The 17,662-nt window shown below is 53.9% G+C and overlaps 1 protein-coding gene across 3 annotated transcripts in view; it reads left to right on the forward strand.

Annotated features, from left to right (window-relative positions):
• Window positions 1–5,664: 5,664 nt before the first annotated feature.
• The window catches only part of LOC146829939 (uncharacterized), a 58,560-nt gene continuing 46,562 nt past the window's right edge, over window positions 5,665–17,662 (forward strand). The window contains exon 1 of one of the 3 annotated variants that reach the window (XM_085604199.1): window positions 5,665–5,874. Coding sequence is in view for 1 of the 3 variants with exons in the window: in XM_085604198.1 (XP_085460324.1) it covers window positions 6,189–6,313 (125 nt within the window). In the remaining 2 variants the exon portion in view is untranslated. Of the gene's footprint in view, window positions 5,875–6,122; window positions 6,314–7,891; window positions 7,950–17,662 lie in introns of those variants that run through there. The other 2 variants (XM_085604198.1, XM_085604200.1) reach the window with 2 other exon arrangements.

Raw genomic sequence — 17,662 nt, forward strand, 5'->3', positions numbered from 1 at the left:
GTTCGCGAAGCTGGTTGATGCGGCTGTTTCAACAACGGGGTACTTGGTGTAACTGTCCATCAGTACAACGGTGACTCTCCCATCCGGGAAGCTGCTAAAGTCTAGGCTCACCCAGGCCCATGGTGATGGGGCGTGGTCCTCCGTGATAATTGGGGCAGGGACTTCAGGGCTGCTGGTTATTTGGCATGCCCGGCATTCCCGCACGCAGACCTCGATACTCTCCTCCATATTGGGGAACCATATCTTCTCTCGCATCCTCGCCTTCATTCGGCGGGTGCCTTGGTGGCCTTCGTGGGCTAGCGCAGTTGCTTTGTCTTGCAGCGCTTTGGGGATTACTACGCGAGTTCCTCTCAGTAAAAGGCCATTGTCAGCGCGGCTGAGGTCATTGCGAATCCTCCAGAATTGTTGCAGGCGCGTCCGGTCTGCTTCGTCCCATCCGTGGGTGTCCTTCAGGAAGTTCGCCCACGTTCCAGATCGTAGTGCTTCCTTCACTCTCCGGACAGCTGTGTCCCCGTCATAGTGGGAGACGATGACGTCAGCCGTCAGTGCACGGGGACACGCTCCGGTAGCCAGCATGTTGATGAACTCTTCAGTCTGGGCTTCCGGTTCTGTGTCGTGGGATTCTTCCGCGGAGGGGTGTCGGGACAGGAAGTCCGCTGGGTTCCTCGCCCCCGGGCGGTATACTAGGTCCATTTGATATTGTTGCACTTGGATCGCCCAGCGTTCAATCCTTGGTGGGGGGTGTGGTGCTGTGCCACGGAATAGGGGAATCAACGGTTGGTGGTCCGTCACCATTCTGAACGGGTGACCCGCTATGTACAGGTGAAAATGGGCACACGCCCACTTTACGGCCAGTGCTTCCCTCTCAATTTGTGAGTACCGTGACTCCGTCGCTGTCAGGGCTTTGCTTGCAAACGCCAGCGGCGCCCACACTCCTGGTTCAGATTCTTGCGACAGAAGGGCTCCGAGACCTACTGGGCTGGCATCAACGAGTATTTCGGTGGGTCTCGCAGTATCGAAGTATGCCCTCGTAGTGCTGTCAAGAAGTGCCTCTTTGATCTGATGAAAAGCTCCGTCTTCTGTCGCCGTCCATTGCCATGGGCTGTCTTTCTTCGTCAGACTTCTCAGAGGCTCCGCTATTGTGGCAAGGTTGGGTATGAACCTGGCACAGTACTGCGCCATGCCCAAGAAACTTCTTACTTCGGATGCAGTTGTCGGAGCTGGGGCAGTCTTTATGGCGTGTGATTTGCGGGGATCTACTTTAACCCCGTCAGAGCCAAACACGTAGCCAAAGAACTCTATCGATCTCCTGAAGAACTGGCATTTGTCCTTGTGTAGCGTGACGCCATACTGCGCCAATCTCAGCAGGGTGGCTTTCAGCCTGCGGTGGTGTTCCTCGCTTGTTTGTGCGTGAATCAGGATGTCATCACTGACATTCAGTACTCCGTCAAGGCCTGTCAGGAGTTCCTTGATTGTATTCTGGAAAATTTCAGCGGCGGATGAAATACCAAAGTTCAGTCGCTTGTACCGCCTCAGCCCCAGGTGCGTCGAGAATGTGGTGATGTATCGGCTTTCCTCCGCGAGCCGGAGCTGATGATATCCAGCGTTGAGGTCGAGCTTTGAGAACCATTGGGCCCCGTTCAGGTCTGTCAGGATGTCATCAACTGTCGGGGTGAGGTGTCTTTCCCGTCGAATGGCTTTGTTGGGGGCCCTCATATCAATGCAGATGCGGATTTTGCCTGGTTGGCGCGGCTTTTCCGCTATCACCATTGGGGATACCCACGGCGTCGGCCCCGAAACCTTCTCAATCACCCCTTGCTCTTCAAGTTGGTTGAGTTCTTTCTCCACGGCTGCACGCAGGTGGTACGGTATCCTTCTGTGCCGCAGCGCTACGGGCTGGACGGCGGGATCGATGTGCAATTTGATCGGCGGTCGCTTGATGGTGCCGAGGCCTTTGAATAGTGTGGGGAACATTTCTGTAATGTCCTCTGCTTGGAGTGCTTTGACGGCATTGGCAAATGCGATGAGGCTGAGGTCTTCCGCGGTGTTGCTGCTCACGAGCAGGTCTGCTTCCTGGTCCACTACGTGGAACGTCGTCGTGACTTCACTGTTGTCCGCCCTTACTTGGACTGTCATCTTCCCCCGTAGCGGGAGGGGCTCTTGGCTGCCGTATGTAAGTATTCGCGCCTTTGAGGGGACTAGCTTGGGTCTTGGTTTCAGTGCTTTGTAGTGTTGGATCCCCATGACATTCACGGTGGCTCCCGTGTCAATGACGCCCGTCGCCGGGGAGCCGTCGATGTGTATGTGGCATTTAGGCTGAGGTCTCCGCCTTTTCTTTAGTTCACTTACGAACGACACGTAGTAGCATTCTTCCTCGTCCTCGGTGGACGTTCCGTCGAACTGGGACTGCCGCAGCGTGCTGTGCGACCGAGGTGGCGGTGCATCGTCCAGCGACAGCTGTCTCACCGCCCTCGTGACTTGTTTCCTCCCTGATGTCCCTTTTCCTCGGGAGCTACCCCTGCATACGCTGGCGAAGTGATTGGGTATGCCGCATGCTGAGCACGTCTTGCCACGTGCTGGGCAGCCATCTTGGCTGTGTGCGTCTCGGCCACAGTAACCGCATGGCGTTCGGCGTGGTGGCCGCGTCGACCATCCGCCTCTGTTTCCCCGACCGGTGTGTCGGACTGCATCCACTCTTTCTGTCTTTACCACGGTTCCTGCTTCCGCCCGCATGTTCAGGGCTGCTTCCATCGCCGTTGCGCGTGCCTCCGATAACTCGTGGGATCGGGCCAGGACCAATATTTCCTCCAGTGTGATGCGCGGTTGTCTTAGAATGAGTGTTCTTAGTGGTTTGTTGCGGCAGCCTTGGATCAGCTGTGCGGTTACTTCCTTCTTCTCATCATCCTCCGTGCACGTGCTTATGAGATCCCTCAACCGGGCATGGAACGCGTCCATGGTCTCACCTTCTCTTTGCTTAGATTGGCGAAATTTGAATCGCTCGTAGTGTGGGTTCAGCTGGGGGTCGAAATGGGCATTCAGCGCGTTGACCGCCCCGTCGTAATCGTCGTCATCTCCCGTGTCCGAGAGGTGCTTGAATAGTTTGTACAGCTCGGTGCCCCCGAAGTGTAGCAACAGGGATCTCTTAACCTCGTTGTCTTTTTCCCTGGTGGCAGTGAAGTAGTTATTGAGCTGCCCTAGCCATATGGCCCACCGTGGAGCCGCTGTCCCAGGGTCTATCAGTTCGCTGAAGGGGGGCAGGGCTTGGATCTGCGAGTGGACTGATGGTGCTGGCTGCGGTGCTCCGGGATTTGCTGCTGGCGCCTGTGATGCTGCTCGCTGAGCTGGCGCCTGTGATGTCCCTTGTTGAGCTTGGCCGGTCCCTCCCGACGCGCCTCCTGAATTGGTGTCCATTCTGTTGCTGGGAGTTAGCTTGGTGTGTTTCGTCCGGGCGTGTCGGCGTTGCTCGTGTTCGTTCGTTCGGCCGCTTCGTTGGACCTGTAGCGCTCGCTAGGCCTCGTGCTTTCTCGTGTGACGACGCCTCTCGCTCTCTCTCTCTGCGCATGCGCGCACCTCTGGGCCTGCTGCGTGGTTGTCGGTGCCTCACGCAGCTCTGTGGTCACGCTGCTTACCGGTGCATCGCTATCACGGGGGCATCCGGGTCATCTGGTGCTCGAGCTGGTCATTCTGTCCGCTGGGGCCGTTTGACTTGCGAGCATCCCACCCTCGTCGCCAGTGTGAGGGCCTCGGCCTCGGAGTGAGGTCCCGCTGCGGAGCGCGGTATGAGGGATGCAATAACTGACACGCACACCGGTGCTATGCTGGTGTGGACCGGAAGTGCCGTGCCACTTCGGTCCGTTTATTTAAAGCCTTCTGGCCACGCCTGGCCAGAAAGTGATACATGGTGCAACGTGCTTCCGGGGCTCAACCTGCGACCCTCGGAGCACTAGAGCGCTACACTGAGCAGTATTTCGTCTGAAGTTCTAAAAAAGAATTGTTTTTAAAAGAGTTCACAGTTAAGAGAAAGTAAAAACACTTAAAAATTGCCTTTCTGCGATCGAGCATCCGCTATCTCTCTCTGTCTCTCTCTTTCACTCTCTTCTCTCTCTCTCCCGCTCTTTCTTCTCTCTCTCTCTCTCTGTCTCTCTCTTATTCTTTTCTCTCTCTGTCTCTCTGTCTGTCTCTTTCGCTCTCTTCATCTCTCTCTTCTCTCTGTCTCTCTCTTTCACTTTTCTCTCTCTCTCTCTTGCTCTCTTTCTCTTTTCTCTCTCTGTCTGTCTCTCTCTTTCTTTCTCTCTCTCTCATCTCTCCCTCTCTCTCTTTCTCTGTGTATGTGTTTCTCTCTCTCTGTTTCTCACACTCTTTCTTTCTCTCTCTCTCTCTTTCTCTCATCTCTCTCCTCTCTCTCTGTCGCTCTTTCTCTTTTCTCTATGTCTGTCTCTTTCTTTCTCTCTCTTGTCTATCCCTCTCTCTCACTCCCTGTCTCTGTTTTTCTCACAATCTCTTTCCTTCTCTCTCCCTCTCTCTCTCTGTTTCTCCCTCTCTCTTTCCTTCTCTCTCCCTCTCTGTCTCTCTCTTTCTCTCTCTCTCGTCTCTCTCTCTCTTCTCTCTCTCTGTCTTTCTCTTCTCTCTCTCCTCTCTCTTCTCTCTCTCTGTCTCTCTATGTCTCTGTGTCTGTCTCTCTCTTTTTCTCTCTATCTCTGTGTATGTGTTTCTCACACTCTCTTTCTTTCTCTCTTCTTCTCGCTCTCTCTCTCTCTCCTCTCTCTCTCTGTCTTTCTCTTTCTCTCTCTTCTCTCTCTCTGTCTCTCTCTGTCTGTCTCTCTTTTTCTCTCTCTCTCCGTGTTTCCCACACTCTCTTTCTTTCTCTCTCCCTCTCTCTCTCTGTCTCTCGCTCTGTCTTTCTCTCTCTCTCTTCTCTTTCTTCTCTCTCTCGGTCTCTCTCTCGGTCTCTCTGTCTGTCTCTCTCTCTCATCTCTCTCTCTCGTCTCTCTCTCTCGTCTCTCTCTCTCTCTCTGTTTCTCCCTCTCTCTTTCCTTCTCCCTCTCTCTCAGCCTCTCTTTCTCTCTCTCTCTTTTTTTCTCTCTCTCGTCTCTCTCTCTTCTCTCTCTCTCTCTCTCTGAATGTGTTTCTCACACTCTCTCTTTCTTTCTCTCTCCCTCTCCCTCTTGCTCTCTCTCTCTCTGTTCTCTCTCTCTGTCTTTCTATTTCTCTCTCTTATCTCTCTCTGTCTGTCTCTCTCTTTCTCTCTCTCTTTGTCTCTGTGTGTGTGTTTCTCACACTCTTTCTTTCTCTCTCCCTCTCGCTCTCTGTCTCTCTCTCTCTCTCTGTCTCTCTCTCTCTGTCTCTCTCTCTCTCTCCTCTTTCTTCTCTCTCTCGGTCTCTCTGTCTCTCTCGTTCTTTCTCTCTCTCTCTCGTCTCTCTCTCGTCTCTCTCTGTTTCTCCCTCTCTTTTTCCTTCTCTCTCCCTCTCTGCCTCTCTCTTTCTCTGTCTCTTTTTTCTCTCTCTCGTCTCTCTGTCTTTGCCTCTCTTCTCTCTCTCTGTCTCTCTATGTCTCTCTGTCTCTCTCTTTCTTTCTCGTCTCTCCCTCTCTCTCTGTCTCTGTGTATGTGTTTCTCACACTCTCTTTCTTTCTCTCTCCCTCTCTCTGTTTCTCACATCTCTCAGTCTCTCCTCACCCCGGTCATTTCCAGGAAAGTGAAACTGGCGGACTCTGCAGAGGGGAATCCCCGGGGGCGGGACCCAGGCTCGCAGGGGCCAATGGCAGGGGAGATCCCCCCCCCCCCTCGTGACGTCTCTCCCCTGGGGACCCGACCCTGCCGCTCCCCCAGCCCTGAGCACAGACGGGGCCGAGTTCGTGCACTTCGGAGGCAGCAGGTACGGGCTGGGGGCCCCGGGGGCTCCAAGCATTGGTAGTGGTGGGGGCCATGCAGCTGGGAGGGCACGTGAGGGGGGGGGGGCGATGCAGCAGGTAATGCACTGAGGGGAGTCTGCACACAGTGCACACTTCGGGTGCGGTTTTTGTTGGGGGGGGGGAGGGGTTCCTTGTGGTGTAAAGTGGGGGTGCCAGATGACGTCAGGTCACAGCAGCTTCATCCCCGCCCTTTTCTTTTCCAAACTGTTGCTTTGAGTTGCGTTTCTCCCATCGCTAAAGCAATGCCAGCATACAACTCCCAGAATGCACTGTTCTGATGAATGAAAGTACAGGACACGAGCACTGGCGTAAAGGAACTCGAGGGGGCCTCCCTGCAAGGCACGTGGGCTCACTGGGGTACTGGAGGCAGCAGGCACTGCACTGTCGAAATGGAGGCAGCAGGTACTGCATTGGGGTACTGGAGGCAGCGGGTACTGCACTTGGGTACTGGAGGCAGCAGGTACTGCATTGGGGTACTGGAGGCAGCGGGTACTGCACTGGGGTAATGGAGGCAATGGGTACTTCACTGGGGTAATGGAGGCAGCAGGTAGTGGAGGCAAAAAAGTAAAAACACTTAAAAATTGCCTTACTGCGATCGAGCATCCGCTCACTCTCTCTGTCTCTCTGTCTCTCTCTTTTCTCTCTCTGTCTCTCTGTCTGTCTCTTTCGCTCTCTTCATCTCTCTCTTCTCTCTGTCTCTCTCTTTCTCTTTCCTCTCTCTCTCTTGCTCTCTTTCTCTTTTCTCTCTCTGTCTGTCTCTCTCTTTCTTTCTCTCGCGTCTCTCCCTCTCTCTCTTTCTCTGTGTGTGTTTCTCACACTCTTTCTTTCTCTCTCTGTTTCTCACACTCTTTCTTTCTCTCTCTCTCATCTCTCTCTGTCGCTCTCTTTCTCTTTTCTCTCTGTCTGTCTCTTTCTTTCTCTCTTCTCTATCCCTCTCTCTCTGTCTCTGTTTCTCACACTCTCTTTCCTTCTCTCTCCCTCTCTCTCTCTCTGTTTCTCCCTCTCTTTCCTTCTCTCTCCCTTTCCTTCTCTCTCCCTTTCTCTCTCCCTTTCTCTCTCTCTCTTCTCTCTCTCTGTCTTTCTCTTTCTCCTCTCTCTCCTCTCTCTATGTCTCTGTGTCTGTCTCTCTCTTTTTCTCTCTATCTCTGTGTATGTGTTTCTCACACTCTCTTTCATTCTCTCTCCCTCTCGCTGTCTGTCTCTCTCTCTCTCTCTCTCTCTCTCTCTCTCTCTCTCTCTCTTCTCTTTCTTCTCTCTCTCGGTCTCTCTGTCTCTCTCGTTCTTTCTCTCTCGTCTCTCTCTGTTTCTCCCTCTCTCTTTCCTTCTCTCTCCCTCTCTGCCTCTCTCTTTCTCTGTCTCTTTTTTCTCTCTCTCGTCTCTCTGTCTTTTTCTCTCTGTCTCTATATGTCTCCCTGTCTCTCTCTTTCTTTCTCGTCTCTCCCTCTGTCTCTGTCTCTGTGTATGTGTTTCTCACACTCTCTTTCATTCTCTCTCCCTCTCGCTGTCTGTCTCTCTCTCTCTCTCTCTCTCTCTCTCTCTCTCTCTCTCTCTCTTCTCTTTCTTCTCTCTCTCGGTCTCTCTGTCTCTCTCGTTCTTTCTCTCTCGTCTCTCTCTGTTTCTCCCTCTCTCTTTCCTTCTCTCTCCCTCTCTGCCTCTCTCTTTCTCTGTCTCTTTTTTCTCTCTCTCGTCTCTCTGTCTTTTTCTCTCTGTCTCTATATGTCTCCCTGTCTCTCTCTTTCTTTCTCGTCTCTCCCTCTGTCTCTGTCTCTGTGTATGTGTTTCTCACACTCTCTTTCTCTCTCCTCTCCCTCTCTCTGTTTCTCACATCTCTCAGTCTCTCCTCACCCAGGTCATTTCCAGGAAAGTGAAACTGGCGGACTCTGCAGAGGGGAATCCCCGGGGGCGGGACCCAGGCTCGCAGGGGCCAATGGCAGGGGAGATCCCCCCTCGTGACGTCCCTCCCCTGGGGACCCGACCCTGCCGCTCCCCCAGCCCTGAGCACAGACGGGGCCGAGTTCGTGCACTTCGGAGGCAGCAGGCACGGGCTGGGCCCCCGGGGATTCCAAGCATTGGTAGTGGTGGGGGCCATATAGCTGGGAGGGCACGTGAGGGGGGGGGGACGATGCAGCAGGTAATGCACTGAGGGGAGTCTGCACACAGTGCACACTTCGGGTGCGGTTTTTATTGGGGGGGGGGGGGTTCCTTGTGGTGTAAAGTGGGGGTGCCAGATGACGTCAGGTCACAGCAGCTTCATCCCCGCCCTTTTCGTTTCCAAACTGTTGCTTTGAGTTGCGTTTCTCCCATCGCTAAAGCAATCCCAGCATACAACTCCCAGAATGCACTGTTCTAATGAATGAAAGTACAGGACACGAGCACTGGTGTAAAGGAACTCGAGGGGGCCTCCCTGCAAGGCACGTGGGCTCACTGGGGTACTGGAGGCAACAGGCACTGCACTGTCGAACTGGAGGAAGCAGGCGCTGCACTGGGGTATTGGAGGCAACGGGTACTGCACTAGGGTACTGGAGGCGGCAGGCGCTGCACTGGGGTACCGGAGTCAACCGGCACTTCACTGGGGTACTGGAGGCAGCGGGTACTGCATTGGGGTACTGGAGGCAGCGGGTACTGCACTGGGGTACTGGAGGCAATGGGTACTTCACTGGGGTAATGGAGGCAGCAGGTACTGCACTGGGGTACTGGAGCAGGCACTGCACTGGGGTACTGGAGGCAGCAGGCACGGTACTGGGGCAGCAGGCACAGGACTGCTGTACTGGAGGCAGCAGGCACTGCACTGCAGTACTGGAGGCAGCAGGTACTGCACTGGGGTATTGGGGGCAGCAGGTACTGCACTGCAGTACTGGAGGCAGCAGGTACCTCACTGGGGTATTGGAGGCAGCAGGAACTTCACTGGGGTAGTGGAGGCACCAGGTACTTCGAGGTAGTGGAGGCACCAGGTACTGTACTGGGGTACTAGGGGCAGCAGGTACTGCACCTGGGTACTGGGGGCAGCAGGTACTGTATTGGGGTACTGGAGGCAACGGGTACTGCACTGGACTACTAGAGGCAGCAAATACTGCACTGGACTACTGGAGGCAGCAGATACTGCACTGGACTACTGGAGGCAGAAGGTACTGCACTGGGGTCCTGGAGGCAGCGGGTACTGCACTGGGGTACTGGAAGCAACGGGTACTTCACTGGGGTACTGGAGGCAACGGGTACTACACTGGGGTACTGGAGGTAGCAGATACTGCACTAAGGTACTATAGGCAGCAGGTACTGTACTGGAGTACTGGAGGCAACAGGTATTGCACTGGGGTACTAAAGGCAGCGGGTACTGCACTGGGGTACTGGAGGCAACAGGAACTGCTCTGGGGTACTAGAGGTAACGGGTACTTCACTAGGGTACTGGAGACAGCAGGTATTGCACTGGGGTACTGTAGGCAGCGGGTACTGCACTAGGGTACTGGAGGCAGCAGGTATTGCACTGGGGTACTGAAGGCAGCGGGTATTGCACTAGGGTACTGGAGGCAGCGGGTATTGCACTGGGGTACTGGAGGCAGCAAGTACTGCTCTGGGATACTGGAGGCAGCAGGTATTACACTGGGGTACTTGAGGCAGCGGGTACTGCACTGGGGTACTGGAGGCAGATACTGCACTGGGGTACTGGAGGCAGCAGGTCTTGCACGGGGGTACTGAAGGCAACGGGTACTGCACTGGGGTACTGGATGCAGCAGATACTGCACTAGGGTATTAGAGGCAGCGGGAACGGGATATGGGTACTGGAGGCAACGGGTACTTCACTGGGATACTGGAGGCAGAGGGCACTGCACTGGGGTACTGGAGGCAGTGGGTACCGCTCTGGGGTACTGGAGGCAGCAGGTATGGGACTGGGGTACTGGGGCAGCAGGTACGGGACTGGGGTACTGGAGGCAGCAGGCGCTGCACTGGGGTACTGGAGGCAACGGGTACTGCACCAGGGTACTGGAGGCGGCAGGCACTGCACTGGGGTACTGGAGTTAACAGGCACTTCACTGGGGTACTGGAGGCAGCGGGTACTGCATTGGGGTACTGGAGGCAGCGGGTACTGCACTGGGGTACTGGAGGCAATGGGTACTTCACTGGGGTAATGGAGGCAGGAGGTACTGCACTGGGGTACTGGAGCAGGCACTGCACTGGGGTACTGGAGGCAGCAGGCACGGTACTGGGGCAGCAGGTACAGGACTGGGGTAATGGAGGCAGCAGGCACTGCACTGCAGTACTGGAGGCAGCAGGCACGGCACTGGGGTATTGGGGACAGCAGGTACTGCACTGCAGTACTGGAGGCAGCAGGTACCTCACTTGGGTATTGGAGTCAGCAGGAACTTCACTGGGGTAGTGGAGGCAGCAGGTACTTCGAGGTAGTGGAGGCACCAGGTACTGTACTGGGGTACTGGGGGCAGCAGGTACTGCACCGGGGTACTGGGGGCAGCAGGTACTTTATTGGGGTACTGGAGGCAACGGGTACTGCACTGGACTACTGGAGGCAGCAGATACTGCACTGGACTACTGGAGGCAGAAGGTACTGCTCTGGGGTTCTGGAGGCAGCGGGTACTGCACTGGGGTACTGGAGGCAACGGGTACTTCACTGGGGTACTGGAGGCAACAGGTACTACACTGGGGTACTGGAGGTAGCAGATATTGCACTAAGGTACTATAGGCAGCAGGTACTGCACTGGAGTACTGGAGGCAACAGGTATTGCACTGGGGTACTAAAGGCAACGGGTACTGCACTGGGGTACTGGAGGCAGCGGGTACTGCACTGGGGTACTGGAGGCAGCAGATACTGCACTAGGGTATTAGAGGCAGCGGTAACAGGATGTGGGTACTGGAGGCAACGGGTACTTCACTGGGATACTGGAGGCAGAGGGTACTGCACTGGGGTACTGGAGGCAGCGGGTACTGCTCTGGGGTACTGGAGGCACTCGGGTACTGGAGGCAGCAGGCGCTGCACTGGGGTACTGGAGGCAACGGCTACTGCACTAGGGTAATGGAGGCGGCAGGCACTGCACTGGGGTACTGGAGTCAACAGGCACTTCATTGGGCTACTGGAGGCAGCGGGTACTGCATTGGGGTACTGGAGGCAGCGGGTTCTGCATTGGGGTACTGGAGGCAGCGGGTACTGCACTGGGGTTCTGGAGGCAATGTGTACTTCACTGGGGTAATGGGGGCAGGAGGTACTGCACTGGGGTACTGGAGCAGGCACTGCACTGGGGTACTGGAGGCAGCAGGCACGGTACTGGAGTCAGCAGGCACTGCAGTACTGGAGGCTGCAGGCACTGCACTGCAGTACTGGAGGCAGCAGGCACTGCACTGGGGTATTGGGGGCAGCAGGTACTGCACTACTGGAGGCAGCAGGTACCTCTCTGGGGTATTGGAGGCAGCAGGAACTTCACTGGGGTAGTCGAGGCAGCAGGTACTTCGAGGTAGTGGAGGCACCAGGTACTGTACTAGGGTACTGGGGGCAGCAGGTACTGCACCTGGGTACTGGGGGCAGCAGGTACTGTATTGGGGTACTGGAGGCAACTGGTACTGCACTGGACTACTGGAGGCAGCAGATACTGCACTGGACTACTGGAGGCAGAAGGTACTGCCCTGGGGTCCTGGAGGCAGCGGGTACTTCACTGGGGTACTGGAGGCAACGGGTACTTCACTGGGGTACTGGATGCAACAGGTACTACACTGGGGTACTGGAGGTAGCAGATACTGCACTAAGGTACTATAGGCAGCAGGTACTGCACTGGAGTACCGGAGGCAACAGGTATTGCACTGGGGTACTAAAGGCAGCGGGTACTGCACTGGGGTACTGGAGGCAGAAGGAACTGCTCTGGGGTACTAAAGGCAACGGGTACTGCACTAGGGTACTGCAAACAGCAGGTATTACACTGGGGTACTGGAGGCAGCGGGTACTGCACTAGGGTACTGGAGGCAGCGGGTACTGCACTGGGGTACTGGAGGCAGCGGGTACTGCTCTGGGGTACTGGAGGCAGCAGGTATTACACTGGGGTACTGGAGGCAGCAGGTACTGCACTAGGGTACTGGAGGCAGCGGGTATTGCACTGGGGTACTGAAGGCATTACCTGTGAGAAGGTGGCCTGATATATGCTGTCCACTAGTTCTAGTGGGCACCTTGTATAAGTCCAAACAACCCCTTATGGTGAATTGGTTAAAGACAACCTTTATTGAAAGCTATCCTAGTGGTAGCTATGGAGAGCAGCCTTCAGGCTAAGTCTTGAAGGAATGTAAAGCAGCTTGTTTGACCAGTCTATAATCTCTTGAATGATCAAATGAAAAGACAACCACACCAGGTATATATTTAAAATATATGTATGTAGGTTAACACACACCCCTCTAGTCTGTTTATGAGACTGGAGGTCGAAGTACTTAAGTTACAAGTGTTTAAGCATCAGTAAAAGCACAAATACACGTTTGGGCCCCAGGGGCGTACCAAACCATATACCAAAAAAGTGGTATAAGAACCACGACCGAGCTAGACACGAGGCCTAGAGCCTGTAGAATCACTGGGACCTCAAGGAACCACCCACGGTAGTGACACAGGGGACCCACGGGGACTGTATGCAGTGTGAGAACACAACCGCTTGTTCCTCTTATCTTCTATGGGCAATGTCGCGGTTGGAAATTTAAAGATTAGGGACACTTCTAATCAAGTCAGGACCAAATCCCTTTGGACTCGAGAAGTTCTAGGGCTAGCACCCACGGGAGCACCGGAGTACTCGAGTTACCTCACCCAAGGAACCCGGGTGCATAGATGTCTTTTGGTGTCGGGTCGCGTAGTTGATTGCAATGGAAGCCTGCAAAGAAGCGCTGCTGCCGTGAAGAGGAGAAGTGTCCGAAGAGATCCAAGCCTGGATCTAGGATGGAAGGAACCTGAAAGCAGAGGGGACAGAGTCTGGGTCACTTGCCAGTGACCGAGGGCAGGATGGACCAATGCCCACAGATGTCGGGTGCTTCAGGTAAGTTGATGGGTGTCTTGACTCTTCAGCCACGAGGTCCAGGAGGCGTCGACGAAGACCATGAGCTGGATTCAAGCTGTCCCATGAAGTCTGTAAAGTGCTGCGGTGTCGGCGACTAGAATGGACCCAACAAGCCTTGGCAACGGCAAGACACTGGAATTTAGAGAAAGGACTGCGGTGCAGACCAGCAAGGACTGAGGGACTCACCCAGCGAGGGAAGGTCAGGGCACATCTGGAGCATCTAGGAAAGCCCAAGCAGAAAAGGAGTTGCCTTCGTGGGGACCTGCTAGCCAACGGGCTAGTGATCACTAAGGAGCCTCAAGCGGTTGCACTTGAAACTGACCCACGGGTCACTCGTGGAGTGGAGGCCAGCAATCTTCGGTGCAGGAGGTGCTCAAGGCTGGGGCTACTAGGAGCCCAAAGCACAACTTCGAGGAGGACCAGGAAGATGCTGTTGCTGCAAAAGATCACGGTGTCCAGGGGTCACGGTTCCACGTCACCCACGATAGCCACGGGCCTCAGCTTTGCTGTGGACTCTGGGTAGCCTCGGGGAAGTCTGGAAATCCACCTCTGGTGATGCAAAGACTTTGGTGTCCGGCGGGAGCTTCAGCGATGCAGACCGGTCAGTTGCTTCTTTGGTGCCTGCCAAGCAGGGGAGTCACTCCTTGACCCTAAGGGAGATTTCTTCAGTCTTCTAGTTAAAGTAGAACGTCGAAGGTCCAGGATATATGTTGCAGAGTTTCGTCCAGGGTAATCCAATGTCCTAGGGACTGGATTCCTATACTTATAGTAAGTTTAGGGGATGGACTAACTCTAAGGCCCCACCTATGGGTGGGTTTGGAAAGAGGGGTGGTTACACCCATTTCCTTTGTCCAGTTTCGCACCAGAGCAGGAGCAGGTAGCCCCTGCAACCGGTTTGAACTGGACTATCCACAGGGACACCAAGTGTGCCCCCAGTGCAGGACTTCAAAGCACCAGAGAGTGCTCCTGCCCAGCCCCAATGGTGGTGACACCTCCCCTCGACAGGAAACCTATTGTCCAGGCCTCCCCTGATGTAGTTTCGCTCAGCTGCAGGAGGCCAAACCCGTGTCTGTGGCAGAGGCATCCATTTTGTGATGCCAGGGTTCAGGAAAGTTCTACCGGGTTTAGCCAGTGTGAACATGTCTCTCCCTCTAGAAGGGTGTGTTGCAGGGATTCTGCTCATGCACAGAACTATGCGCAGGAAACCAGGACCTCAGTGAATTGCGGTGTACCAAAACCTCACCTCAGTACCCAGAACCCCTATCCGACCAGCATCAGTGTCTCATTCGTTCTTCGTATCCTCTCGAAGCTACCAATGATTAGACAACCCAGAACAAGCGACTTAGAGTACTCTCAGGAATGGTGGGAATCAGAAACACCTTTTCGTTGTTATTCTCATATCAGTCCACAATAAGAGTAATCAGAGACACGGTAAAGTTTAAAATGTTTATTTTTAACTACGTGCCCTAAGATGCAGTACTTTTGCTAACATAAGCAGACAAATGATTACAAATAAAACCATCAGCGTTGTTACAATACCATAGAAAACTAAGGTAGAAATCATATTACAAATGATAGTGGAATACAACCACCCGCCCTTCGCTAGTGAGCTAGTATTATTAGACTAATAGAAGGTCTCTAGGTTTGAATGGGGAACCCCATACCGTAAAGATCAGCTTAGGTGAATCGCATCACAGGATCAGCTCTGCTTTGTGTCTGGAAAAGGTTTTCTTTAAGTGTCTGAATCATGCATGCAAAATGCTACATTAAAGGCAATCGAGTTTCAGATATTTGCAGCTGTGTGCGTGTTATGGTTAGAGCGTGGGCCGATCAAAAGCATACATTGTTTGTTGGCCCTGACTGTTTCTGCACACAATGTTCAGACCAAGGTCGCGGTGCACGTGTAGGGATGTGAACAACAGACCGTTCTCATGCGAAAGAAAAGCAAGCAAGCATTTTTCATATAAAAACAGCTACCTGCAGTGTCGTGTGCGAAAGCAGCAAAAGTGGCAAGATGGCGTTTTAAATCTAAGATGCTTATGCTAACATAGCAATGTGTGTGTACCTGGAACTCCGTCTCCACACTACAGGTCGAATGCTACCCCCCCCCCCCGCCAGAATTGGCGGGGGGGTGGTATTCCAAAGCGGTTGACACCAAACACAACATGTTTTGATGCAGCCATTCCAAAGTTAGCATTTACCGCGAGGTTATAATGCACTTTATGTGGTATGGCTGTATCACAGAACAGCCATAAGGAAGTATTTCCGAAAGCTGCAGAGGGGCTCTGCTCATGCAGGGGCACCCTCTCACATAAAACTAAGCACTCTGCCTTCAGGATTGTCAAGGCCTGCCATAGGAGTGGCTTATATGTTTATATGTGTCTGTATATATGTGTGGATATAGGTAGCCTATACCACTGTAAGGGGTGCAAGCACACCCTTACCCAGGCTGCAGTAGCAGTCCTGCGGTGCCATTTCGGAGTGCTTCTCAAGGGTGGCATAATACATGCTTTAGCCCCTGGTAGGCCTCTGAGGTACCTATGCCCTAGGTGCTTGGTATACCATATACTATGGGCTTATAAGGCACTCCAGAATCCAATTAGATATGTACCTAATGTACATGGAAACCATTTTAGAGAGGAAGCAGCTAGGCTGTGGACCTGATTAGCAGGGCCACTGCCAGACTAAAGTCGAAAAACAGTGAAACGCCAGCAAAAAGTGGGGGTACCCATGTGAAGCAGATCCCACTCTCCTACAGTGGGTACTGCACTGGGGTACTGGAGGCAGCAGGTACTGCTCTGGGGTACTGGAGGCATCAGGGAGGCCACTGGGGTACTGGAGGCAGCAGGCGCTGCACTGGGGTACTGGAGGAACGGGTATTTCACTGGGGTACTGGAGGCAGCAGGCGCTGCACTGGAGTACTGGAGGCAACGGGTACTTCACTGGGGTACTGGAGACAGCAGGGGCTGTACTGGGGTACTGAAGGCAACAGGTACTGCACTGGGGTACTGGCGGCAACGGGTACATTACTGGGGTACTGGAGGCAGCAGGGGCTGCACTGGGGTACGGGAGGCAGCAGGCACTGCACTGGGGTACGGGAGGCAGCAGGTACGGGACTGGGGTACGGGAGGCAGCAGGTACGGGACTGGGGTACGGGAGGCAGCAGGCACTGCACTGGGGTACTGGAGGCAGCAGGTACTGCACTGGGGTACTGGAGGCAGCAGGTACTGTACTGGGGTACTGGAGGCAGCAGGCACTGCACTGGGGTACTGGAGGCAGCAGGCACTGCACTGGGGTACTGGAGGCAGCAGGCACTGCACTGGGGTACTGGAGGCAGCAGGCACTGCACTGGGGTACTGGAGGCAGCAGGCACTGCTCTGGGTTAGTGGAGGCAGCAGGTACGGGACTGGGGTATTGGAGGCAGCAGGGACATTACTGGGGTAGTGGAGGCAGCAGGGACTGCACAGGGGTATTGGAGGCAGCAGGTACTGCATCAGGGTAGTGGAGGCAATGGAATCCTCTATCTGCAAATAAGTCTTGACCCTGCTACAACCTGAGGTGGCCGGGTGTGAAAAGTAACAATAGACTGGGATGCGGCCCAAGTAATTACCAGTGGCAGAGATTAATCCAAGCATTCATCCATCACTTGTTGTATACTTTATTGTTCCACCCTAAGTGGGACGGGTCCGCCAAGACGTGGGTCGCGTGCTCACGAGGGCGACACCGGTCCTGCGTTGCTTGTGTTCCGGTTCTGGGAGGACCTGGCCTGGCAGATGGGGAGGGGGGGGTGTCTAAACTGAGGTGGCATGGTCGGCAAAAAACAACAGATTTAGAGTTGGCCCGATTGATTACCGGTGGTGGAGATTAATTTAAGCATTCATCCATCACTTTTAGAATACTTTAGTGCATCAGGGAGGGGGTTGGGGTTGTGAAAAGATGGAGTGTGGGCAGGGTGTGCTTATGAACAGGAAAAGGTGCAGAGAGCACGGAGGCCAAAAAAATAATAAAAGTTAGGACAGCCTTTAATTCAAGAGCAGACAGCTGAGATAGGCACCAAAGCCATCCGATCAGGATCAGTGGGCTGAGATAGGCACCAAAGCTATCCAATCAGGATCGGATGGCTGAGATAGGCACCAAAGCCATCCGATCAGGATCAGAGGGCTGAGATGGGCACCAAAGCCATCCACTCGGTATCAGAGGGCTGAGATACACACCAAAGCCATCCAATCAGGATCAGAGGGCTGAGATGGGCACCAAAACCATCCATTCAGGATCAGAGGGCTCAGAGGGCTGAGATGGGCACCAAAGTCATCCAATCAGGATCAGAGGGCTGACCCAGAGCCCACTTTAAGTATATGTTATGAGGTGGAAACATTAGGTTAGCCTTAAAGAAAGCTAAACCTGTGCATAGCTGAGACCTAAACAGCATAAGTCTGTATTAACATGAGAGAAAGAAATGCAATTAAAAATGTACATGACCACGAAAACTACAAGCCTCTAACAGCTTGTGGGACAGAAATACAATCCCTAATTGAGTATAGCACTTTAGAGACACTAAGAGGTTTATTAAACTATTCAGTCGTTATAGTTTAAATGGAGGCTGTTGTGAGAACATTGAAGTGGCTGCATACATAAAATGGAGAACGCAACGAAAACAGTACCTTTTCTTGCATGTTCCCAAGCCCTAGCCATACACTCTTCATGCAGTCAGGGAGAATCGGGG

This window comes from Triturus cristatus, chromosome 5_1, assembly GCF_964204655.1.
Source record: "Triturus cristatus chromosome 5_1, aTriCri1.1, whole genome shotgun sequence".
In the NCBI taxonomy this organism is placed as follows: domain Eukaryota; kingdom Metazoa; phylum Chordata; class Amphibia; order Caudata; family Salamandridae; genus Triturus; species Triturus cristatus.